Source organism: Amborella trichopoda, chromosome 4 (genome assembly GCF_054954075.1).
Source record: "Amborella trichopoda isolate Santa Cruz 75 chromosome 4, AtrichopodaSantaCruz75HAP2 v2.0, whole genome shotgun sequence".
NCBI lineage: Eukaryota > Viridiplantae > Streptophyta > Magnoliopsida > Amborellales > Amborellaceae > Amborella > Amborella trichopoda.
In genome coordinates this window covers 16,881,008-16,907,376 of record NC_142339.1, presented here as the reverse complement: position 1 = coordinate 16,907,376, position 26,369 = coordinate 16,881,008, and the positions used below count along the sequence as shown (strand labels likewise).

General features: G+C 37.8%; 1 protein-coding gene across 5 annotated transcripts in view; it reads left to right on the top strand.

The window, feature by feature from the left end:
• The first annotated feature begins 278 nt into the window (after nt 1-278).
• The window catches only part of MCM9 (minichromosome maintenance 9), an 86,009-nt gene continuing 59,918 nt past the window's right edge, over nt 279-26,369 (top strand). For 4 of the 5 annotated variants that reach the window (XR_016054249.1, XR_016054248.1, XR_002282512.2 and 1 more), the window contains exons 1-7: nt 280-698; nt 804-906; nt 1,026-1,125; nt 1,288-1,426; nt 3,515-3,581; nt 17,505-17,673; nt 18,938-19,037. Coding sequence is in view for 2 of the 5 variants with exons in the window: in XM_020673165.2 (XP_020528824.2) it covers nt 454-698; nt 804-906; nt 1,026-1,125; nt 1,288-1,426; nt 3,515-3,581; nt 17,505-17,673; nt 18,938-19,037 (923 nt within the window). In the remaining 3 variants the exon portion in view is untranslated. Of the gene's footprint in view, nt 699-803; nt 907-1,025; nt 1,126-1,287; nt 1,427-3,514; nt 3,582-17,504; nt 17,674-18,937; nt 19,038-26,369 lie in introns of all 5 variants that reach the window. The other variant, XM_020673168.2, reaches the window with a different exon arrangement.

Sequence of the window (26,369 nt, the reverse complement as noted above, 5' to 3'; positions counted from 1 at the left end):
AGATTTGTCAATCTACGCTATTTTTGAAGCTTTAAACTTTATGAATAAATATAAAAATATATTTTAAGGCTATCACAAAGATTTTCAGAATTGAAAACACATTTCTCGACACTATTTGAAGATAGGCTCTAATTTGATCGTTTAGAGCCTAGGTTCTATACAAACCGCACCCACATTAAAAAGTTACACCTTTTTTAAGATAGTATGTATACCATCCAAATAAACTGGTAATCTGTAATCTTACTTCTATAAGTAACATTGTGAACTTATATAAAATTTGTTCGTATAAACTTTTTTCTTAATGGAAATACGTCTTCTTAAAATTTCGATCCAAAGTCCATCTTTTAAGTGAACTTTGGAGGGGACGCAAATGAACACATGAGTCAGCGGACTCGAAGAAACACCACCCTTTTTTTTTGTCTTCCCGCCAACCTGAACAGAGCGGTGGAATGAATGCAAGGAACTAAGGCAGGCATCATTCATTCATTACCAGCCTCTTCGTTCTCCACACTCCACACTCAATCAATGGGCGCTGCGACGAACAATCCCAGTCAGCACCGTAGCGCTTCCAATGGGGGGGAGGACGACGAAGATTACACCCTACCACTTGCTAATTTTCTCCTTAGCCATTACAAGCATCAGCTTCTCTCCATCCTTCTCTCTCTAGACCACTTGCTTCACTTCCCCCTCCAAATTGAGTCTGTCTCCTTCTCACTCTTGGAGTTTAGAATAAATATGCCCTAGATTTCTCTCTCTAACTTCTTTGAATTGCTCTCTCTATCTCTTCCTCCCCATCTCTCTAGGTTTGCGGAGCTAATGGAGGCTGACCCGCTGCTGGCCAGCGTCCTCTTTTATGGTCCTGCAAAGCTCTTGCCCCAATTTGATGATGCCGCTCGTGTAGCACAGGTGGGTGGTTGATTTTATGGAGAGGATTGAAATGCATTTTAGATTATGGCTTAGAGAGAGGTTTCTTTGATGAGTGTGAGCTTGTTTCCTCTTTGTTGTGTGGTGATCATCATTTCCAGGGCATATTGTTGGAAAGTCATAAGGATGATAGTGGAATGGTTGCTAAAGAGTTTGTTCATGTTCGCATAAATGTGAGTGGATCGCCTCTTGAATGCCCAGGTAAAATAAATCAGTCCAGTGACCTTAGTCTTATCATTTTGTCTCGTTACTATCAAAAAGAGTTCTTATCATTTACTGATGGATCTTTTTTTTTCTTGTATTTTTATTTATAATATTATTTATTTTGAATTGGGAGAATTTGGAAATTTCCATTATCTGTAGAGACCTTTCCAAGCATTGGTAGAGTGAGAGTGAGACACAGGGGCATCCTTCTCACTCTCAAAGGGACTGTCATCAGGACGGGTACGATCAAAATGATTGAAGGCGAGAGAGAATTTGAGTGCAGAAAATGCAAACACACGTGAGGCTTTTTTTTATTTGTATTTCCATTGACGTTCGTTTACTTTTGATCTTAGCGCCATTGCTTGTTTGGATTAGCATCTGAAGATTGTGTCTTCGAACTGGTACCATGTTGGTTGTTGTGTAAAATGGTTTCTGTTTGTGTTTATGTGCATGCTTTGACTTGATGGTAAAGTTAATGATAAGAAGGCTTTATTCTGGGACTTGAGCTGATTGACCTATGTGCAAGTTACATATTCAGCTTTTGCAGTAATGTTTCCCAAGGCCCAATGTTTATTTATTTATAATAAAAGATAATGCCTTTGAAACATAAGAAAATACAAAGGAAGCAATCGTTGATAAAATTAGTTTGATGGAAAAGGAAAGAACAAATGCATTTGCAGACCGTAAATTTTGTAATACTATAATTTGATAGAAAAGTATGTCTACATTTTTTTTGAGTGAAATTGATAATATTTTATTAAAAAGAAACAAATTACATAGCTCTGTCACTATAGAGTTGTGAGCATTAAGGGAAGTTTGTACATAAGATGAGGATACAAAAAAAACTGCACTTTAAAGAACAGGCTGCGTTGAATATGTAACAAAAATTTGGCAGGTATACCCCTCCTTGGCTGACCTCTGTAACAATAATCTCTCTCTACACATGCTTGCATCGGACTAGTGCTAAGAGTGAGGTTCTAATTTTGCTCAAAATCTACATGTTGCCAACACCTAAGGGTGATGTGCCTAGAAAAAATAATGTTAGTGATGACAGTCCTCTATCTCTTTTGCCTGAGAAGATTCTGGCATTTGATTCCAAGCAGATGACCCAATTGTGGGCAATGAATTGGACAGGCAGAGGAATAAACAGATGGATTTACGGGCCACAAGTTCCTAGATGTGGGTCACAATTCCATGGCTTGAGAGGGATGGACATTGGAAACTTCATCCTGCTTTGTTATGTCTTAACTCTTAAGTATTGGTCTATTGTGTTTGTTTCTGCTTGCACATGATATTAACTCATGTAGATGATATAATTTATTTTACCGCTATTGAAATGAAAGGAGGCATTACGTTGCTAATAATTTCAAATACAGGCATTAGCTTTTTGCTTTTGATAAATGGGAGTATAAATTAAACTTCACAAGAATTTGATACAAGTTCATACCTGTGCATCATGTAGTGGCATGCTATTTGTTAGAGGTCTCTGGAAATTTGGTCAATATGGATTGATGTACATCATTTTTATTCCATCTCTTTTTTTTTATGTCATTGTATTTTGCAAATGACTAGAGATGTGGTCGCAATTTTAATTATTTTTTCTGGTTGCTGTAATTCGTGGTTCTTCTCTTGTAATCCCAACTAGTATTTTGGTATTAGGACAATGCTAGTATTATTAGTTTTTGTCATACATTCTATATACTTCTGTACTGCTTCTGTGGTTAATGATTTATACTTGATATAAGGGAACTCGGAGTATTAGACCTAAACACTGTGCCACATCAATAACCACTTTACATGTAGTAACACACCCATAAAACTTCCACATAAGTCTTCGTGTCTTAGAAAACAATTTCCTAACAAAAAATGCTTCAAATCTATTGCAACCACCAAATAAAATTTTGGGCCTTCTATTTGAGTTGATAGGGGATCTAAGGGACACAGAACATCAACTCAATCTTACAGGGAAAAGCCAATTGGACAGTTTGAAAACACTGTCTCCCAACCAACCACTACCTGCCCATGCCCAAAAAAAAGAAAAATAGAGGAGAGTCAAGATGCTCCAAATCTATTGTCACCCCAATATCAGATCTGAGCCATCCATTTTGATTTCTGAACGGACAGTTGATGTAAGAGATTTGGAGCTCCAAATTAAATTTTATTTGGAGGATCATGAATTGGAGGTGATTCGGATCTTGTATGAGTCTCTCACCCACCTCTAAAATGGTTTTGGTGACTTGTTTGTTTATGGTACTGTAAGAATGTAATTTCCAATTTAAACTGTAAATATTCTACAGGAAGGTTGTTTGTTTATGTTACTGTAAAAATATGTTATTTTCTTCCATTTGTATACTTATCATTATTTGTTGGGCCATGTTATTCATAGGTTTAAGGTTTATCCAGAGTTGGAAACGGGGAACAGCATAAGACTCCCAACATCTTGCCCTTCTCAGGTTTGCTCTATCTGGCTTTTGTGTTTTATGCAGCTGCCTTCAACTCGTCATGTTTTGGAGATTGAGATTAGCTTGCAGTTTAAGTTCTTGGATATACTTATTGGGGCTTTTATCGCTTTATACTCTTCGTATGGGTATTGTTGTCACTACCATTTTGTGTGACATATTTTATGGCTTTTTTGGGCCATTCCATCATAATGCTCCTTACATTTTCTGTACATAGCAGACTGCACATATAGAAATTGTTATACTGCTGCTGTCATGGTACTAGAGCCACCACTTTCTCCTTAGGTTATGACCAGTTTTAAAACAACTAAACCAATTTTTTGTCATGACAAGGGAAGTCATATTCACACGTTCGTAAAAGAACCATTATCAACTGCTTTTATGATTTTCTCAAAACACGGATGGGATGCCTGCGATCATGGAAGTAACAACTTAGCATTTGAAAATAGTACCAATGAACAATATAGCTTAACGAATGAAGAAAGAGAGGTATTCAAGTATGGAGATGGTTAAAGGTAAGTGCGTAAATTCAAATGATGGTATGGAATGTTTGAATGGGGAAAGGAGGGACAGCGAAAAGGATCTACGCAATGTTCCAATCCTAGGAGGAGATTAAATAAAATTTAATGAGAATTTCGTATTGTGCCTACGAATCTTGGATTGGAAGGAGATGAATAAGGAATTGTCTAGTTAGAAAAGGAGCACATCTTAGTTTCAAAAAGTAAAATCAATTAGAACAACTAAACTGAAAGTTATGTTGCATGGATACGGGTACGCATGTCGGTGTAGAACATAGGTATGGGGTGTTAGATTCTTCGTGCCTCAAAAAGTAGGATTCGACAACCCGGGTATACACACATAAACACACATATATACATACTAGTTTTTGAAAAACCACTGATCTGAATTAGAATCGCCCGATCTGGATCGAAAATCATCTTTACCGGTTTGGATCCCGCAATATACACACATACGCACACATATATACATTGGGCATGCAGTCGATGGTTACATTCAAACACAAACATGTATGTGTGTGTATATGTATAGAAAAATAAAGTGAGAGATAGAGAGAGAGAGAACTACCATTAGGTTGCTAGCAAAATGTTGCAGCAATTTCACTAGCACTCTCACCCATTAGATATTTGATCGGATGGTTGAGAACGCATATCACTCTTTGAATTTCATTTTTTTTAAAACAGATTGGGATGAAATTTTGAGTTTATGCTCCATTGGGAACACCAGAAAAAATAATAATAATAATAATCATAAAAAATAAAGAATTGCAGAGGCATTCTGGTCATTTAATTTTTATGAATTATTTTTTTATTTTTCACAGGTGCATGAGATAGTGATGTCAAAAATTTGGTCAAAATGGGGTTCAAGTTGCCAGGGATAGGGACCCAACTTGGAAGCCCAAGTAATAACATTCCTAGAATCCCTTAGATTGTAAGGGAAGTTCCCCATTCGGAGTTGTAGACTTTGGTACCTTGGAAGAAGAGCTTAAAACCTCGGCATTTGTGGCATTGGCAAAACCATTGGGCCCTGAAAATGATAGGATGGTCTATGAACTGTTTTGGAAATCACCATGAGCACCCACTCTTGGGGGAGCAGCCACACAAGTTTAGTTTGATCTCTCCCTCAGCTGGAGGTATCCATTGACTAGGTTTGAAGTTCTTAACTCTCTGTTTTAAGTGCCCATGCCTAATGTTGATCGTAGTTTGGGTGTGACCAACCATGGAATAGGTTATGCAACTGGGGTTGAAAAATAACCAAAAATGTGATACAATCGTCTATTGCTTGGGCTCTGGCTCTCTTCCTTCAAAGATCCTTGTATCATGTTCTAGCGTTGTAGCCACAACATCCATATCATCATGATGATCATATTCGAACCCTACTATTTGGATTAGCTACATGAATCCTATTCTTCCATCCGCTCTATCAACAACCATACCCTCAGTCAGACCATAAGTCACCATATTTTTTCTCACTACTTCCATCCATGTCCTTTGGGGTCTGCTTTTTGCGCTTTTAGAGTCTTCCATTTGAACTATATCCTCCCATCCTAATTAATGCTGTTTTAGGTCGAAACTCATATGATCAGACCACCTAAGTCTACTTTCCTTCACTCTATCGCCTATTAGAGCTACCTCTGTTCCCTCGGATATATCTATTCCAAATTCTATCCTTCCTTGTCTTGTCGCTCATCCATCAAAACATCATTATCTCAGCGACACTCATTTTATGGATATGTTGTTTTTTGACTGCGTAAGATTCCATCCCATAGTACATGGCTAGTCTTACAGCTATCCTATAGAATTTCCCTTCAGTTTCATTGGTACGCGACAATCATATAAGATTCCAGAAATACACCTTTGCTTTGTCCCCCAACCCCTAATGCTATGAGTAATATCTTCCTCAATCTCTCATTAATTATCCTGACCCAAGACATCGAAAATAATTTCTTATAGGTACTTATTAGTTATCAATCTTAACTAATTCCTTGTTTTTGCTTATATTATTACTAAACTTGCATTACATATAATTTCCAAAATTGCTGCCCCCCAAAGGAGAAGACCCCTATAGGGAAAGGTGGGTTCAAGTAACGCAAGGACAATTGCTAGGCTGTTTTGAGGATCCATTGCCAAGTGATTTTCAGAGGATGGAGCCCAAATTGACAGTGAGAGAGGGCAGTGGAGGATCTTATGATCTCCCTAATTTCCTCGTCCCTTTTGCAAAGAGCATAATGTTTGTCTGACTAGATACCCTTGCGTTGCTGTAAATGGTCCAAAGTAAGGGCTTTTTTTAGACAAAACAATCCAGGTAAAAGCCTGGTCTTTTGAAGGGGTTAGTGAAAACTATGCTTTTCAAACAATGACTAAAGGAGGGCTATGGATTTCCTGATTGAGCAGCCTGTAAAGTGACCTAATTGAGAAGGACCCTAAGGAAGCTGGGGCCCAAACTATTCTATCATTCCCTGATCTTGGGAGGTATTGAGAAAAAGGAGTTGTATAAGGGACCAAGTCCTAGGTTTCCTCCTCCATGAGATCTCTTTCGAAAATGTGCATCCAAACTCTTTCATCAGCAATGAATTCGAATGCCATGGCCTCTCATGTTCTAGCCACTGCAAAGAGCCTAGGGAATATTGAATGCATGGTTGCTTCTCTAGCCGATGAGTCCTTCCATGATCGTACCTTATCACCTTGCTTGGCCCTAATATGAATGAAAGGGTTAAATCTGGTAAGATGAGGTAGTAGCCTTCCAAACTCCCAAAGCCAAGGCCCCAGCTAGTTCTATTACCTGAAGGGAGGTTCATCTGCTCTTCCATTTGGCTTCCAACCCAGCTCCTCCAAACCATATTTTCCTTGGATCACCTGTTACCAGAGGTGTTCGTTTTGACTCGCCCATCGCCATAATAGTTTTCCTAGAAGCGCCATGTTATAGAGCTAGAGCCTTCTTATCCCTGGTCCACCCATCCTGTCCTTTGGGTCTTCTTACCATATCCCATGTAACCAAATGGAATTTACATGAATCATCGACCCTGGACCACAAGAAGCCCCTCAGGAGCTGCTTGAGCCGCTTCACCACAAAGGCTGGCTTTATACAACGACATCTGGTAAGCACGGATGTTTGAGACGGTAGCTTTGATTACGTTTTTCTACCTCTAAGTGACAGGGACCTACATTTCTAAGCCCTAGTGATAACATTCTTAGAATCCCCTTCGATAATAAGGAAGTACCCCATTCCAAGTTATGGAGTTTGATGAAGAGCTAAAACCTCGGCACTTATTGCTGTGGTAAAGCCATTGGACCCTGAAAATGATAGGATTGTTTACAAAGTGTTTTGGAAATCACCACGGGTGACCGAGGGCCATGGGTTACCTAGGGAAAGAAAGAAGTAGTTATATATTATTTGAGAAATGACCTTGTGAGACCCTCCCACACCCATGTGTGTAGGACCCCAAAGGATCACCATTAAATTTGGCACAGATCTCTAGAAAAGTCAAGTCCCACACCCATGTGATAACGTTTCTATAGATTTGTGCCAAATTTAATGACGATCCTTTGGGGTCCTACACACATGGGTGTGGGAGGGCCTCATAGGATCATTACTCATATTATTTAAGGGAGTAAAATAAAAAAATTCTTTGTTTCTTTTATTAATGTATCTGAATTCCACTTACAAGTGCCACAATATATTGCTGTAAACAAGAAATAAAACCCCAAATAAAACTTAGGATCTATGCTTTTAATACCAAATAGAATAGACACAATACTAGAACTAACAACAAGCTTACTACCAATTTAAGTAGAACTATTGTTCTTGGAAATTTAACTGAACAAGTGGAGATGACTGAAAAATAAAAGCAAATAGCCAAGGAGACTTACTTGAATTTGCCCAGGGTCACCCCCATAGGTCTTAGTAGATCCTATACTTGATATCCTGACTGATGACGCACTCTAATCGTATTGGCTTTACTGAATTTTCTGAATCGGGAAGCTTCTTTAGGCAATACCTCACAAACTAGAGTTTTTATGAGAGCGTAATACCATTAGGGTTTCTTGGACCCTTTATGAAGTTTTGGGCATGCCATTGTATCCGACATCCCCTTGATCTAATCTAGGGCTGGGCAAGCTACTTACCAGCATGTCACCCCTAGAGTCTTCAAGGGGGGGGGGTGTGTGCCACCTAGAGAGAGAGAAGGTAGAACAAGAGAGGGAAGAGAGAGTGGGGCGTGGAGATAGAAGGTAGAGAGAGAGGCTAGAAAATAATGTGCAAAGAATGAGGGGGTTTCCCTCCTTATACTGGCATCAAAGGTCTAGGTAATGTCTATCCATAATTGTGACTCATCACGACCTATTAGGTTTGGAAATGCCCTTTTAAGGGATTTTGTTGCTGAAATTAATGTGAAAAATTTCAAAAAATTTCAAAAATTCCCAGAAACAATTGTTTTACTGAAAACAAAATTTTTGGAAGTGGACAATGGGTGAAAATAAGTGATTGTCCAGGCACTCCACCCGACCCAATAATCGTGATCCTTGACTGTCTTTCAAACCAACCCAACGAGACCCATGACCCATAGTCTCATTCATGTAGGGGTTCAAAACTGCTCGTCAAAGTTGGCCAATAAATAGTGGAACCATGGTCTTAGAATGTAGATTACAGCCCCCCCCCGGGAAAGAGAAAGTGAAATGCACATAATGTTGGGTTTTTGTGGTCATTTGAATACCTTATGAAAGCATGTAATCAATTTTATTGTAGTGTAACAAGGAACTCCAATGAGTATGGTCTTTAAAAGAGATAGAGTGCCTCAGTATTTTCGCATTTTCTTTAAGGAAGTTAGATCCGATTCCCATCATATTAATTTAAAAATAATTAATTTGATTATAAATAATTTTTAGATTAATAAAATAAATTTTTATAAGTTTCTGAATATTTTATTTTTTTAAAACATATTTATAAATAGGCTTAAACTGCATTTTTAGGTATTTAATAATTCAAAGAGAAAAATAAAATAGTAGATATTGTCTAAAAATCATTTTATTAATTTAATTTTTTTAATTCACATGGGGGCCCATTATTCTCCATGGGCCCCATGAAAAGAGATCATGAGGGGAGGTGCGTGGGACCCACTAGTACCCCATGGGTGGCACGCCCCACTTTTAGTACATAACTTCTTATTGTGATGGCGTGCATGTTGGCCATTCAATCAATTAAATTGAAATAGGAAGTTTTTGAAATAGAGGGTATTTGACTTTTCAAACGAAGCATATGTTAGATATTTGAAGAAAATAAAAGGAAAGTGTATTGTATTTTCTAGACACTAGATATTTGATGGGATTAGGTTAAGGAAGCTGAGGGATAAGGTTCTAGCACCTTCTATTAGATCATGATGGTTGATCTATGGATTGTAAGTCTAAGATCTCTCACTCCACAAGTCTCCTTTGATCAATGTTTTAGATCAAATCTCCATAAGGATGGCTAAACCCTAAAAACCCTAACCCTAACTACAAGTCTATATATTGTTTCATTGTGGGGGATCCCATTCTCTACACCATAACTTGCACCTCTCTCTCTCTCCTCAAGGTGGCACACTACCCTCTATCTCTCTCATCTCTTAGCTCATCTTTCCATACTTAGAAACATTATTGAAAGAAAAAGGGGGCACGCCCTAAACACATAGAGCCTAGAGGGACACACCAATACATGTTGTTTTGAGACCAAGGCTCTAGCTTATTCCATTTGCTCTCATTCTTGAAGGGTTTCTAGACAAGGCTTATCATAGTTGTGAGATCTAAGAAAGACCTTGATCCCGTGCGCCATCGGTATAGGAGACCCAGAGTGGGGTGTATCAAGTCCAATTGATGCAATCTTTTGAGACTTTATTTTGGTTACGGTAGTCTATGTTTCTTATTCCTAAGTTAATGTTTATATAATTTTCTTCATGTAATAAAGAGTTGTATTAAGTGGCAGCAAGTGAGAATCCAAATTTGTGTTCCTCCTTTATTCGTTTGAGTTTATTTTGTAATCTTTGGATCTTTGTAAGTGATCTAGCCGGTTAAGAAAAAAAAAGAAAAATTTTAAAGCTACATAAACCGTTCTAGTACACGTTTTTCAACTTTCAATCACTGTAGCGTAAGGGGGGCTCTTTATACACATGCACACATTCTTTATCAGGCTTGCTTCTCTGTAATGTGATTTGCATATGCTCTTTCATTGTGGAAGTTTGTTGAGGATTTAACCCTCCCTCTCATAGGCCTGTATCTGTATACAGGAGAGCATAGAGTTCTTCTGGTCTTCAAATTATCCCTAAGAATCTCTCTGACCTCAACAAGGGATGATCCTCTGAAAACCTTTATGCTGCCATATGCTTAGGGATAAGGGTTTTGGACATGACCACAACCATAGACCGCCTAACCCTAGGTCAGTCAACAAATGTCCCATTGCAGTGTATAATCTATTACAAGGTATTTTTATATGCTCTCACAACTTTTTAAAGGCCACAAAAATCCAATATCTCCCTTTTGACCTTTGAAGGCTATAAAATCACTCCCTCTTAGTATCTGTCAAGCCCATTCTATGCACGTGCTTGACAAATACATTTGCCGCCAATCTTTTTGTTAAAGGATCTGCTGATATAGCCTCTTTTAAGAGATAAGCAACCTAGATCTCACTTGCTTGGATTTCGTTGTGAATGTGGTAATGGTCTGCCTTAATGTGCCTTATTTCTTGTGAAAACCTGGCTCTTTAGCCATGCAAATCACTGCTTGGTTGTTGCATAATATTCTTACACATGAGCACTTCATTGGATTAAATCTTAGCTGATTAAAACATTTCTTTAACCATACTGCTTCTTTTGCTACAAGTTGACAAGCTACATACTTGGATTCCATAGTTTAGAGTGCAATGACATCCTGTTTCCTAGAGCATTGAGAAACTGCTCCACTGACAAGTGTGAAGATATACCTTGATGTGGACTTCATCTCATCAAGATCACCCTGATAATGCGCATCTAAATATCCTTGTATCTGTGTGGACGAATCTCCTTCATAATTGAGCATGTGATTAATGGTTCCCTTTAAATATCACAGAACTCTTTTAATTGCCTTCAAGTGCTCCATGCTTGGATTACTTTGGAACTTGCTAATCATAATCAATGCAAATGATAGTCCGGTATAATCCCTAACATGGAATACATCAATGACCCAACTGCACTTCTGTATGGAGTTCTTTTTTTTTTTGGGTAAATCAGTGAGGGAGAAGGTCCTCTACCCCTATTTCATTAATAAAGAAAAGTAGAAAAAATTACATCGTACTACTTACAACCCTACAATAAGGTCCTTGCGCCACATCATGAAGTAGAGGAAGGTTAAGAAAATTTGGAGGCCTAAAGCGCCAAATGGTGGCCTTTGCAAAAATTGTAGTCGTTTTGGCAAGAGCATCAGCCACCATATTAGCCTCACGGTAAACATGGCAAATGGACCATGAATGATTCTCAAGTCCAGACTTGAGATTATTTATGATATAAAGAGCCCATGGAGCTTTACACCTGCCCTGTATGACCTGAACAAGTAAAGAAGAATCATTCTCAATTTGCAGGGGGAAGCATTCCATTTGAGTGGCTAAATCAATACCCTTTTGTAAACCTCGAAATTCTGCATAATTATTAGTAGCAATTCCAAGAGGAACTGAGAAAGCAGCAATGAAAGATCCATCATCCCGTCTCAAGACACCCCCACAACCAGCTTGACCTGGATTCTGAATAGAAGACCCATCGATATTTAGCTTAAAATGTTGTGAATGTGGAAAAGCCCATGCCATTGTTATGGGTAACTTGATTCTCTGCTGCTGCCACGTAAGTCGTTAATTCTCAGTAATTGCCTTTTCTGAGATGTGGTAAGTACATGCCTTAGCATCCTCTAAATCACGAACATGGTAGATGATCCTTTGAGTCAGCTTCACACGAGTGAGTGTCCTTCCTTGAAACATACGGTGGTTCCGCTCTTCCCAAATCATCCATATAGTTGTGAAGAAGAGAGAATGCCAAATGTTGGTAAAACCATCATACTTGAACCTGAATGCTAACCATTCTGTACGGAGTTCTATGTACAACTGCTTTTTCTCTAGAGATAACTGAATAATTCTCTCTTTTAATTTTGGTGATCTTGATGGCTAAAACATATGAAGCCTCTCCAAAATCTTTCATATGGAAGTTCTGTGACAAGAAAGCTTTTGTTTCCAATACAAGAGCCATTAAACTCTTGGCCATGAACATGTCATCCAAATCTAGAGAGATTACTCTCACTGATCTTGTCATATACAAGGTTGATTGCAACTTAATGTACTAATATCTAGATACTTGTTTATGGCCATAAAAGGATTTCCTAAATTTAGACACTAGGTTTCCTTTCCTTTTTCTATGACTTCTGGTTGTTTCATGTAAATTTCTCCTTCTATCTCCCCATTTATGTTGGAATATGTCCTTGCAAGGCGTTAAAATTCTGACATTTAAATAGCTCTTAACTTTAGTGAGAGTAATATAGCGATATGACTCTAAGATCTTGGCGCATTGAGACCAAGAGTCATGGAACCCCGAGTGAGTCATGATGAGGATTTGTATGCATGGAAGGTACCGAGAGGGTGGAGTGTTACCTCTAAGTCAGGGTCTGTTGTTATGTTTTGAGCTTCATGACTGTGTTAGGGCGATGTGATTTATGTGATTGATAATATGAGCTCGATGATAAAATAGCCCTTATGGCAAGGTCAGGGTGAATCGAGGGCATTGGTCTAAATCCCTGACTCGTAGAACGTTCTCGTAGCATATGCACAAATAGTCGCAATGCATGAAAAGACGCTCTTCCAGGGATCCACTGGTAAGTATGCACATGTGCCAAGAAAGGAACTGCCGCACCATGTTGTGTGCATGTCCTCTAGGGGGTGCCTTAAAATCCACTAGTACTTGAGGATTCAAGGTTACTCATTGGTTTGACTTTGATAAGCTATATCATGAGCCCCTGATTATACATTGTGGGTCATGAGTTTATTGGATCATACTTAGAAGGTGGCTTTGGATTCTAGCTCTAGCCGATTAGAGTATTCTGATTCCTAATTCAACTCCATTTGATCCTAATTTCCCTTGTAAATATTTTTAAACAGTGTTATAATGATTTATTTTGATGGAAAATGATTAAAATTATTCTTGTGGATTTTTGAGAATTTTTCGGATTTTTTGAGCAAGAAAATGAGTTTTTCAGAACTATGATTGCAAAATGACAAACAAGGACAGTTCCTTGGGACCCGCATGGGACACCCAAATAGCCTATGGGTGTCCACGTGGAGGCCTAGGGGGTCCCACGTCAGTCCCATGTAGAGGGTGATGTGGGGGTGATGTCAAACCCCATGAGAGAATTTTTAAAGCTGGGAAACTTTCTTAGGCAATACCTCTTAGACTAAGGTTTTAGAGAGAATAAAAGATGATTAGGGTATCTTTAGAACTCATTTGGAACAAATTAGGGCATGCTTCAAAGGAACCTCTCTTTCCTAGGGTTGGGTCATCTCTCTTCAAACCCTAGATAGGGTCATGCAATGCTGCTCCCTTTTTTCGTAGTGGTGGCGTGCCACCTAGTGAGAGAAGAGAGAGAGTCAGAGAGATGAGATGACAGTGGGGCATGGAGGGGAGAGAGAGAGAGAGAGAGAGAGAGAGAGGTGTGGGAATTGTGTGGAGCATGGAGGGGGTCCCTCCTTACGACTCACCTTGACCAATAGGAATTTAGAAAATTTGTGGGGTGAGAGAGAAATAAATCTAAGCTATCCATCCCATAAATTAGCCAGCATGGTTTATGGAAGAATATTAGAAATTTAATCTTAGAATTTAATCCCTTTAATATTGGACCCATGTCCACTTCTTGTCTGATTAGGATTTAGACGAATCTAAAATCCTTGTAGAACTTCCTTATTTGTCTCTTTAAAATTATAGGAAGTCAATAAAATATCTTGGTCAAATCTATATTAAAATAACTCCCACAAAATAGGCACACATAATCTTTTATTTTAGAATATTATTTAATTAACTTAAAAACATATTTTAATTAAAACAAAAGTTGTAAATCAAGAAAGTAGAGGGGCATGCCAACTCTAGAGGTGACATGTGGGCGTCATGGACTCCACGCTCCACCCTCCCATGGGGTGTGGTACACGTGGGGTTGGATCCAAGGGGCCCACATGTACTCTTGCACACTACAAAATTTTCAGAAAGACCCTTTTCAAAGAATTTACAACAAAAATTTATTTTAAAATTTTTGACAAATTTCAAAAATTCATAAGCATATTTCTAATATTAAAAATAAAATATCTGAAAGTAGATTGGTACCTGTGGGTCAAAATAAGTGATTGTAAGGGCACTCCACGCGACCCAGTAACTGTGATCCACAACTGTCTTTTCAAACCAACCCAACAAAACTTATAGCACACAGTCTCATGTAGGAGCTCATGATTGACTCGTGAAGCTGGCCAATAAACAATGAAATCATGATCCCTGAAAATGAATTACAGTTTCCCCCTTAAGCACAAGTCAAGCGCATGTCACTATAGTGCAAGGGGGACTCTCTCTATGCACATGTACACATATCCCTTTTTCAAGGTTGCTTCCCAGTAGTGTGGCTGTCATATGTACATGCCGTGTGGAAGTTTATTGGGGATTGATTTAGCCCTTGCTCTTACAGGCTTATATCCGTACATAGGAGACTACCCCACTATTCTAGCCTACAATCCAACCCTGGGCATCTCTTTGGTCTCAATAAGGGATGACGTTTTGGTAGTATCACATGCTCAAGGTTTAGGGTTTTAAACATGACCCGGGCCATAGACTACCTAACCCTTGGTTAGTTAAACATCACACGTTCCCACTGAAGTGTATAATCCACTATAAATGTTAATTACATACTCTCACGGCCTTTAAAGGCCACAAACCCCAATATTGTACTATAGAAATTCAGAACTATTGTGATCTTTATAATACATTATGATGCAGGGAGAAATAACAATAAACCAGAAAACAAAAATAAGAGAAAAGTTTGAAAGGATATACCCTCTTTCTGGGTCTGCAAGGGAGTGAAATAATAATAAACTAAAAAACAAAAATAAAATAAAAGTAAACAAAAATAAAATAAAAGTTTGAGAGAATATACCCTCCTTTTGGGTTTGCAAGGGAGTCCACCCTAAAGATCTTTTCACAAGACCCAAATTCTTTACTTAATTCCAATCTCTATACAAAGAAGGGACCTTTCCCCTTTAAATACAATTGAAATAGTATTTAAAATATTTAAAGGGGACCTTTCCCCTTTAAATACATTTTGTATAGGGTCAGTAGGCCTATTCTTTTTTGTAGAGAGTCTCGCCCACCAGGGGACTCTCATTAACTATTCTAATAATATTTTTGTTAACACTAAAAAAAAATAAAAAAATACAATTGAAATAGTAAAAATAGAAAATATAAAAAATACATTTATCTCTCTCTTACGATTTTCTCCATATCTATCTACCTAGATTTCCTATTTCTTCTCTCCCCAACACTTCCTTCTCTTCTTTTTCCATCACGTGAACCTCTCTCTCTCTCTCTCATATGTGAGGCCCATGAATCAAGGAGGCTCACATTCTATCTCATTGCATAGTTTAAGCAACTCGCTCATATGTGAAGCCCATGAATCAAGGCTCCCTTATCTTATTGAAATCAACCAAGCATAACTTATCCTTATCTCATTAAAACCAACCAAACCTTAACTTATCCTAAAAACCCAACTCCCTAACCACATAAAAAAAAACACATGCCACCTCAATTCCTAAAACAAAAATTAATCCATTAAAAAAGTAAAATAAAATTTCGATAACCCCAATTTTTATTTGCATCATTCTCCTGGGGAAGCTCCACTTTGGAATATGGAATTTCCTTCATTATCTTCTCCACTCTATTCCAACTGAAAAATTTCATCCTTGCCATGGTGAATTGTTGATCCTAGTCGAACGAAGTCGTGATGTGCTTAAAAAATCATTTTTGATGCCAAAATGTCTTGCACCTTCCACCACTTGTATTTCATGACTCTTAATCAACTCAACTTTTGAAGAAAGCTGTGATGTGTGATTATTGCTTGGATTGGTGGTTGATTCTTGATCTCCTCCCTCTTCATGTTCTTCTTCTTGCGATTGCAATCTATGAAATTGACCTCATAGACCTTATTCTATTACTTTGCTAATACGCTCTACTAGGCCTTCTTTGAGTCTCTGAAATCTTTGATCCAATCGCTCAAATATTTGATCTAGAGGCTCTGTAACTTGATCATTAGTTGTTTGTAATCAGCATGGATCTCAGGGTTCTGATACTAACTAATGCTGAGAGAAAATAATAACCAGAATAATAAAAATAAAAATAAAAAAAAAGTTGGGAGAATATACCCTTTCTCTAGGTCTGCAAGAGAGTCCACCCTAAAGATCTTTTCGCAAGACCTAAATTCTTTACCCAATTCCAATCTCTATACAAAGAAGGGGTCTTTGCCCTTTAAATACAACTGAAATAATAATAATAATAATAATAATAATAATAATAAATATAAAAGAATACATTTATCTCTCTTCTACGATTTTCCCCATATCTATCTACCTAGAGTTCCATTTTCTTCTCTCCCCAACACTGCCCTCTATCTTCCTTTTCCATCTCGTGAACCTCTCTCTCTCTCTCTCTCATATGTGAAGCCCATGAATCAATGAGGCTAACGTACTCTCTCTTTGCATATCCTAACCAACACTCTCATATGTGAAGCTCATGAATCAAGGCTCCCTTATCTTATTCAAATCAACCAAGCTTTACTTATCCTTATCTCATTAAAACCAACCAAGCCTTAACTTATCCTAAAAACCCAACTTCCTAACCACATAAAAAGAAACTCACACCACCCCAATTCCTAAAACAAAAATTAATCCATTAAAAAAATAAAATAAAATGATAACTATAATTTTTATTTGCATCACATTCCTTATCTCTTGTCGTTATAAGATTATAAGAAACCTTACTAGTAAGCCTATGCTTTTCTTGCTTTGCGCTTGGTTCTAGTTGTAAGGCTTTGCCACCATCTTTGGCTTTCATGGTTTGGAAGTTTTTCTTGTAAATTCAACTTGAGAGCCATTGCCTAAAGATATAATTACTTCAACCAAAGAGCCATTGCTTTATAATATAATTACTTCACTCTTTGCTAGTTGAGTATATGTCATGTTTTTCTGTGACTTCTAGTCCTTTGATAGATAGTATATTGTATCACTGTATTCTTGGATTATTTGGAATGCTATAAATCCCCCATCTTGGCTGTTGCTTGCTATGAAGTTCATTCATTCATGGCTAATGCCTGTTCCCCTTTTGTTCTCTTGTAGAAGCCATGCTCAAATACAGTTTTCCAATACGTGGAAGACAGCATAATATGTCATGATTATCAGGAGATGAAAATCCAAGAAAGTGTGCAGGTTGTGGGTGTCGGATCTATTCCTCGCTCAATTCCCGTCATTCTGAAAGATGATCTTGTTGACCTTGTTAAAGCTGGGGGTAAAGTATTTCAACGTAATATTTGAGTAGCAAATTCTAATGGATATTTCTAAGTGCATTCTGAAGGAGTTGCTTTATTTATCTAGAAAAATTAACTTCCTAATCTTTGATAAACCCTTTCAAGGAAACATTCCCAGTGGATGAGGCTTTCAATTTCGACGGTGTTGATGGACCAGCTGAAAACTATATCAATTGGATTTGTAGGACTACTTTTTGCAACTAGCACTTGATCCACTTTGCGATCAATTCAAATTTTTTTTTTTTTGAGCTCTTAAAACTGTAGATCGTGTCACCAATGAATGGAGGGTCTAGAGTCATAGTTTGAGTGGAAGCTATCATCAACAAATGGATATTCTTTTTGGGGGTCCAAAATGATGTAGAAATTTGACTGCCCTGTCCATGGAAAATTTACCTTTCTTTTACTGCCAAGATACTAACCTGTGCATATGTTATGTCTCTTATTTATACAAGAAACATATGATTTTATTTATACCTGAATATACTATAATTGAAAAGATTCTTTTTGGATACTTAATGGAGATTTATATGCATTCATATCTTGTTCAATTGGAAGTCTTCCCTGTCAAGATGATTTAATTCTAAAATGGCACTGCCGTACTGAACATTTAGTGGCATTCAAGAGATCACACTCCATATCTAAGTGATACTTAAGGAATGGATTACAGAATAACCACACGACAATTCAAGAAAATTGGTATAGAGAACGACCAAACGACTATTTAGTAAAACTGTTTAGAAATTACAGAAAAGTATTATAGAAAAAAAATATAAAAAAGGTTGAGTTCTTTATGAATATTTCAATCAATAAAATAAAGGTTGATTTCTTTACGGATATTGCAATGTATGTATATGTCTGTATCTCATTTAACTGGAAGTCATCTTTCTTCATTTTTATGATGATGCTTCAAGCATAAAATGTTACTGGGGCATTTCGCGGTCTTCTGTTTTCCAGATTATGCTTCATACACTTGTTTCATTAATTAATATGATGGATTCCTGAGTAACAATATGTTCTATGTTCTGTAATGTAAACCATGCAAGGAATTTCACATAACACATGCTGTGAGAGAAATTTTATTGCACTTCTTTGGCTGTCCTCCAAAACTGGATTGTCATCTAAATTCCAATGATTTGCATGATTCTGTCGTACTAATCTAATCTTTTGTGTTTAGTTCTGTTTATCTTTTTATTTTGAGTTGTAATGTACTGCACTTATTTGCATTTTCATGATCCGTTTTTGCAGATGATGTCATTGTTACTGGGATTTTGTCGGCAAAATGGTCTCCTGATTTGAAAGATGTTCGCTGTGATCTTGATCCCATTATGATTGCCAATCATGTGAGGTTGGTTGATGTTTTTGTCATTATTTTTGTAGTCTGGGGCATAACTTACCTCGTTCATGTTCATTCTGGTGAGACTGTATTGTGCTGATATTCTTATGAATCGAATGGTGAACGATCTCTTGCTGTTCTTTCTTGGGTATCATTAGGAATCACTTATTGATGCGTACTTCTTTTCTCCACCAGTTCCTTTAAAATTCTATATCCTGATGTGAACAGCTCATGTAGCTTATGCCCTAATGAGCTCTACCAATCTTCCAGATTGTATTCTATATACTGATGCGAACAGCTCATGCAGCTTATATACTCGCTCTTCAAGTGAATTTTAGAGGAACCTTGAGCCTGCTAGCATATCAAGCCTGTCTTCAAGCCACGGGATTGGGAAGCGTTACTTCATAGTTATTTTGTTGATTGTCATGCTATCCACACAAATCCACCTAGATCCATCCTTCTTGGTTATCAAATAAATTGGCACTAACCGCAGTTCACAATCATACTTGAAAAGAATCAATGCTACAAAAAAACGAAAAAACGAAAAAAGATAACCTCTTTGAAAAGAAAAAAAAAGCAAAAAAAATAAAGACACAAACACAATGCCCTTGGCTATTGGAAACTTATATTTTCTGTATACGTTTTACTACGGACCTACACAAGTACACATAAGAATAAAACATTAAAGATAGCCCTTACTTTTGCAGAAAAATATTGAATGAATATGAAATTACGAAGTCTTTGATACAAAAAAGGATCAATTATTCATTTCGACATCAATATAAACAAAATTGAAAATACTATAAAGAATAGAAAATTTTAACTACAAAACAATTTCCATGCATGCACTGAAGTATTAAACATCCCAAAAAATAAAAAATAAAAAATAAAAATCAATTTTTATCTCAAAATAAAACCTGAAAATGCAAAAAGATCTCTCTCTCTAACAACCCAGTTTTTAAACCCAAAATCTAACCAAGTGGTAAAAATTACCAGATTTCCCCTCATCATATTGAGAGACAAAAAGTTAAAAAATGACCCAAAATGTCAAAAAATGAGAAAAAATGTCAGTTTTGGTTATTGTTGTAGCTCTTTGGGACTGGCCAGTTTGGTCTCGACTAGTTGAACTGGCCGGTACAGGATATTCTACAGTTCGATGCCTGTTCAGACCCCATTTCAGGACCAGCGACCCAATCAGTGGTTCATCCTTTGCTGGTCTGATGTGGCAATTTTGGACCACTCTTAGTCTTAATTTCACTGCTCTCTCTACATCGCAGCGATTGATGCCTACTCCCTACTGAATAAATTCCAAGTGGCTTCAACTAATTTTCCATTTTTCCAATGGAATATCCTTTTCAGGTTATTAAATATGTTTATTGAGCTAAGCAAAAATATCTATATTTTATTCTGTTGGCTTTTCATGCTGGATGATTGGTTATGGGGCTTCAAACAAGTTTTCTTTGTTCTTGTCCAAACTACCAATGCATGCATTGTCTCTATTTCATATGAATATTTGAATATTGTAAAATCTCTATACGTGTCACGGTTTTATTATGCTTTAGTTAGACTGTATACAGGGTTATACTAAAAGATGTGGCCATGTGGAGTTCAAGGCTATAAAATAAGAATTTTTCGTCTTTTCTTTTATCATTGAATCTGAGTTAGACTTATAAGTGCCACAATATACTGCTATGAATGAAAATTAAAACCCTAAATGCAACCTAAGACCTTTCCTTTTATTTCCAAAATGAATAAACACAATCAGGAATAAAAACCAAACTACCACTAGCACTTAAAGTTAAAATGATGTTCCTGAAAATTCAGAATATAACAAAACTGAAAACAAAACAAAATAGACTGGAAGACTTATTGGATTATGCCTGGGGTCACCCCCATAGAACTTAATACACCTCACAACCGATTTCCTGATTGATGGCACTTCAATGCATTTGGTCTTGCTGAATTTTCAGAGCCAGAAAGCTTCCTTAAGCAATACCTCTTAAACTAGGGTTTTAGACAACATAAAAAGAAATTAGGGTTTTGTGAAATTCCTTTAGCATAAACTAGGGAATACCATGAAGGCACATCCCTTTCTAGAGCTGGGCTTACCTCTTTCTCCTCAAACCCTAATTAGGCTTAGGTGTGCCACCCTTATTTTTTTTCTTATGGGTGGTGCACCACCTAGGGCGAGAGGAGAGAGAGATTTAAAAAGAAGATAGGATGAGAGAGAGTGGGGCGTGGAGGGGAGAGAGAGTTAGGAGAGAGGGGCTAAGAAACTTGTGAATAATGAGGGGGGATTTAGCCATCCGCGCCCCACTTAAATATTGTTTATTTAATGTTTTAGACAATATTTGTCCATATAATTAAACTTTTTACTAAAAGGTCCTAACTTAAGTACAACTTCAAATTTTTTAAACTCCCTGACTTTAATGAAAACGTTTAAAAAGTCCCTAACTAGTCTAGTAATGATATAAACAAAAAAAACTGAAATAGCCTCAAAACATCTAAAAAAACTATTGAAACTAATACTTGCTCTTCTTATTTTTCTTGGAAGCCCTCCTAGGGTTTTCATCGTCCATATATGAGTGATCTTTAAGAGGAATATGTCACTTCCAAAGAAGATACTTATGACTACTCGCAGTGTTCTACTCATCATCATTCTCCCCGTGTTGAAGAGAACTCGCCCTCGAGTTTGTATCTTCCCATTCATACACCTTTGGACCACAATACTCTAATAGATCAACAATGTTGACGATGTTTGAAGGTTCTATATGTGAAGGCAAAGTGACCATGTATGCGTTGCTACCCATCTTCTTCAAAATCTTGAATTGTCTTTCCTTGGGATCATTTAGCTTGATGTACTTTCCCACTTGATTTCGTTCCTTCATGAGATACATCATTACCCAATCTCCTACATTAAACTCCTTGAAATGGCGATGCTTTTTCGCTGCGTCCTTGTATTTGGCTGTATTGGCTTCTAGACTAGCACACATTTGTTCATGCACTCCTTTCACCTAGTCAATCAAATTCTCAATGTTAGCATGATCCTCCCCATTGGCTTGGATAGGAACCAAGTCAAGTGAATAAGTCGGGTTTTTCCCATATGCCACCTCGAACGGACTCTTATCAGTAGATCTATTGTGAACATTGTTATAGGCAAACTCGGCTTGAGGCAGTGCTAGATCCCACTATCTCTTCTTTTCTATACAATATTTCTTAGAAGATTGCCAAGAGTATGGTTTACCACTTCAGTCTGGCCAACTGTCTGTAGCTGATAAGCACTGTGAAACTGTAACCGAGTGCCCAATTTCTTCCACAAAGTTCCCCAAAAATAGATGAGAAACTTTGTACCCTGATTAAAGTTATTGTCTTTGGAATACCATGCAACCTCACCACCTCTTTGAAGTACAAGTTAACAACATGCGTTGCATTCAGGTTTTCTTGCAAGGTATAAAATGGGTCATATTTTAGAATTTATCCACCACCATTAATATAGAATTCATACACTTTGATTCTGCGTAAGTTCTAGCATGAAATCCATGCTAACATCTTTCCAAGGTGCATTAGCAATAGGAATTGAAGAATAAAGCCTTGTATTCTATTGTTGGCCCCTTAGCTAGCTGACACACACAACACCTCTCAACAAACAACACAACACAGCCCTTCAATTTTCGCCAGTAGTACTTAGACTCCATCATAGTTTTGTCTTGACCAAAATGTCCATTAAGACCTCCCCCATGAAGCTCTACTATTAGGGTTTCTTTAAAGGAACCTGCAGGGATACAAAGACGGTTTCCCCCCATTGACATCATTGCAACATCAGTCCCATATCTCCATGAAGTCATCATCATCTGCATAAATATCTTTCATAAACTGGAATCCCGTAATAACAGTCGTCATGGTAGTTAATAAAGTTGATCTTCTACTCAAGCATCTGCTACTCAATTATGACTGCTTGCCTTATGCTAAATAACAAAAGTGAACTCCTGAAAATAGACTACCCATCAAGCATGTTGTTGATTTAGTTTATGTTGCCTATAATATACTCCAATGCTTCATGATTTGAGAACAAAATAAATTCTCTCTGAATTAGGTAGTGCTACCAATGCCTTAAGGCTTGAATAATAGTATAAAACTCCACATCATAAGTAGAATACCCTCGACAAATATCATTCAACTTCTCACTAAAGAAGGCTATATGGAGAACTTCTTGGCTTAAAACTGCACCAATCCAAGATGCGAAGAATTATATTGCAAAGACTTTATCAAAGACTCGAAGCGCTAACATGGATGCTTAGTCATTTTCTGCTTCGCCAATTGAAAACTTTTCTCAGCTTCATCAGTCTACACAAATCCCCCTTTCTTCAGACAATCTGTGATGAGTGCTATGATCGAATTGAAGCCTTTGATAAACCTCCTGTAGAAAGTAGCCAACCATGAAAATGAGAACATCATGCCTTGTAGAAGGAGTAGGCCAATCCCGGATAACTGCTATCTTCCTTTGGTCAACCTTAGTCTCCTCGATTGAAACAACATAGCCAAGAAAGATTAGGCTGTGTCATAAACTCGTACTTTTTAAGATTCACATATAGCTGTTGTTCCTGTAACAAGTCAAACACCACCTGATCACCAACGCTGTTTACTAGAATATCATCAAACTATACTACTACGAATTTCCTAATAATAGGCTTGAACACTTGACTCATCAGAGGAAAAATGACATCACCAACGACTCATAAAGGGCCTCTCGGGTTTTGAATGCAGTTTTCCACTGATCTTTGGGTCGAATAAAGATCTGATAGTATCTACTCTTGAAGTCTATCTTTCAAAACACATAAGTACTAGCCAACATATTTAATATATCAAGTAACCGCAAAATTGGAGTGGTACTTGATTGTGATCTTGTTAATGGCTTTACTATCTACACACATGTGCCAAGTCCCATTCTTTTTAGGTGTCCACAAGGCCAGGATAGCGCAAGTACTCTTGCTCTCTCGAATGAACCCCTTTTGTAGAAGCCCCGTGACCTGCCTTTGCAACTCATCATGATTCTTTGGGCTCATTCTCTATGACCTGCCTTTGCAACTCATCATGATTCTTTGGGCTCATTCTCTATGCGGCATTGTTAGCTCTTTCATAATAACATCACTATATTCCCTCATAAGGACTCTAATTGTAGTGGAATAGAATTAATGGGCAGCTCTTCCACTAGGACCACTGCAAACAACATCCTCAACTCCTCCAATCCCTCCATAAACTCTGCCAAAGAAAGAAGGCTAGCACACTTTTCATGTGATTTGGGTGCACTTTCCTTCTTAGATGGGCCTAAAACCACTTTACCCCATCTTTGACAAAGGAATAAGTGTTTTACTTCCATCATTGTATTCCAATCATATTGCCTTGGTCTACCTAATACTAGATGACACACATCCATAGGCACATCGCCCCACACCTCATCTTTATAGTGCTTTCTAGTAAAAAGAGAAACTAAGCAGTGCTTAGAAACCGTTACCTCATTTCTTCTCTTGAACCACGCTATCTTGTATGGTTTTTGATGGCTCTCATCTTCAATTTCAGCTTGTCTACCATCACTTGGGACGCAATATTTTCACAGCTGCCCCTATCAATTATAAGATTGCAAACCTTCCCGAGGGTCGTGAGTCGATTGCGGAATATTAGCGCATAACCAATCTACTTCATCCACTATCTTGGGTGTTACCATGCTGCGTCATATCACTGAAGGTCACTTCAGGCTCTTCTCTCTTACGCTTTTCATCATAAACATGGTCCTTATCAAAAGATAGCATGTTGTTCTCCTCGGAAAGTTCCTTAGCAAGGGCTACAAATTTTCTATCTGCGCCAGTGCTCCACAAAGCGGACCACCCAGTGCCTGGGCGGATTTGGGGGCCTGGGTGTCCAAAAAACGTGGTGGTCCTTGGGCGCCCAGGAAACCGCCTAGGCGGCCCCCTAGGTCCAGCGCCCTTCCCAGAGGCTGAATTTGCTTTTGGTTGGGGCATTTTTTGTCCATTGTTTTTATATTAGAGTGCCAAAAATGAGGGTTTTAGGTCCATTTGAAGCCTAAAACTTATTGGAGCCCATTTTAGAGAGAGAAAGCCCCCAAAAAACTAGTTTTTTAGTCATTACTTTAAGATCGAAGGGCTTCTCAAAGTTATGAGAAATTAATCAAAACATCACCTATTGATAGTAGATTTAATTTTTGATGTTTTATAAATCTATTGGGGGGTTTTTTAGAAGATTTTGAGTCCTTAGAAGCATCTTTGAGGTAGAATTTTGGAGATTGAGCAATCAAACTCAAAATAAGTGATTTTTTTGTATTGCTTGTATAAATTGCATTATTTTGAGATATCTTCTTTGGGATCTAATAGGAGTGGTGATCCCGGTTGAAAATATGGATACAACCCAGATACTAATGATAAAAATTGTAAAAGATGCAATTTTTGCGAGAAGGATACATAAGGGGGTATAAACTGGTTCAAGAAACATCTTGCCGGTATTAGGTGAGATGTTGCCCTATGCAGAAAGATGCCTAGTGCTGCTGAAGTGGAAATAACCAATTTTTTGAATATAGTAAAAATGAAAAAAGATGAGAGATTTGCATCCATAGCAAAGATTAGGTATGAAGTTCGGGTCAATTATGATGATGATGATAGTGATGAGGATGAGATTGGGGAGGGACCGCAAGAGGTAGAAGTAGAACAATCCATTAGTAGGGGAAAGGGATAGGGAGTTGTAATTGCTTCTGGTTCTGGTTCTGGGAGTAAGAAGCCTCGGGTTAGATGCCCTATGGATAGTTTTTTGCCTCGGCCTGACCCTGAGGCTGCAGGAGAGAAAACAAAGAAGCAAACCACTATTGAAAATAGAATGAAGAAGGAAGAGAGCGATAGAGCTGCTTATTATCTTGCTACATGGTTTTATGAGGCGAGCATTCCTTTCAATACTGCTCGCTCAAGCCGCTTCTATGCCGTGGTAGAGGCAATTGGCCAATTTGGGCATGGGATGAAACCTCCAACCCCATATGAGCTTTCAAAGCCTCTTTTGAAAAAGGCGGTGAGTGTCACGAAGTAAGCTATAGAAGTTAAGAAAGATGCATGGGCTCAGTATGGGGTTTCTATTATGACTGATGCTTGGATTGATGGGAAGAGAAGAAGTCAGATGAATTTGCTTGTGAATTGTCCTTTTGGGACTTTTTTTTGAGGTCTATTGATGCCTCTGATCGTATCCATGATACCCATTACATATTCCAAGTTTTAGAGAAGGGAATCAAGGAGGTTGGGGAGCATCATGTTGTACAAGTTGTCAAGACAATGTTGCTCCTAATGTTGT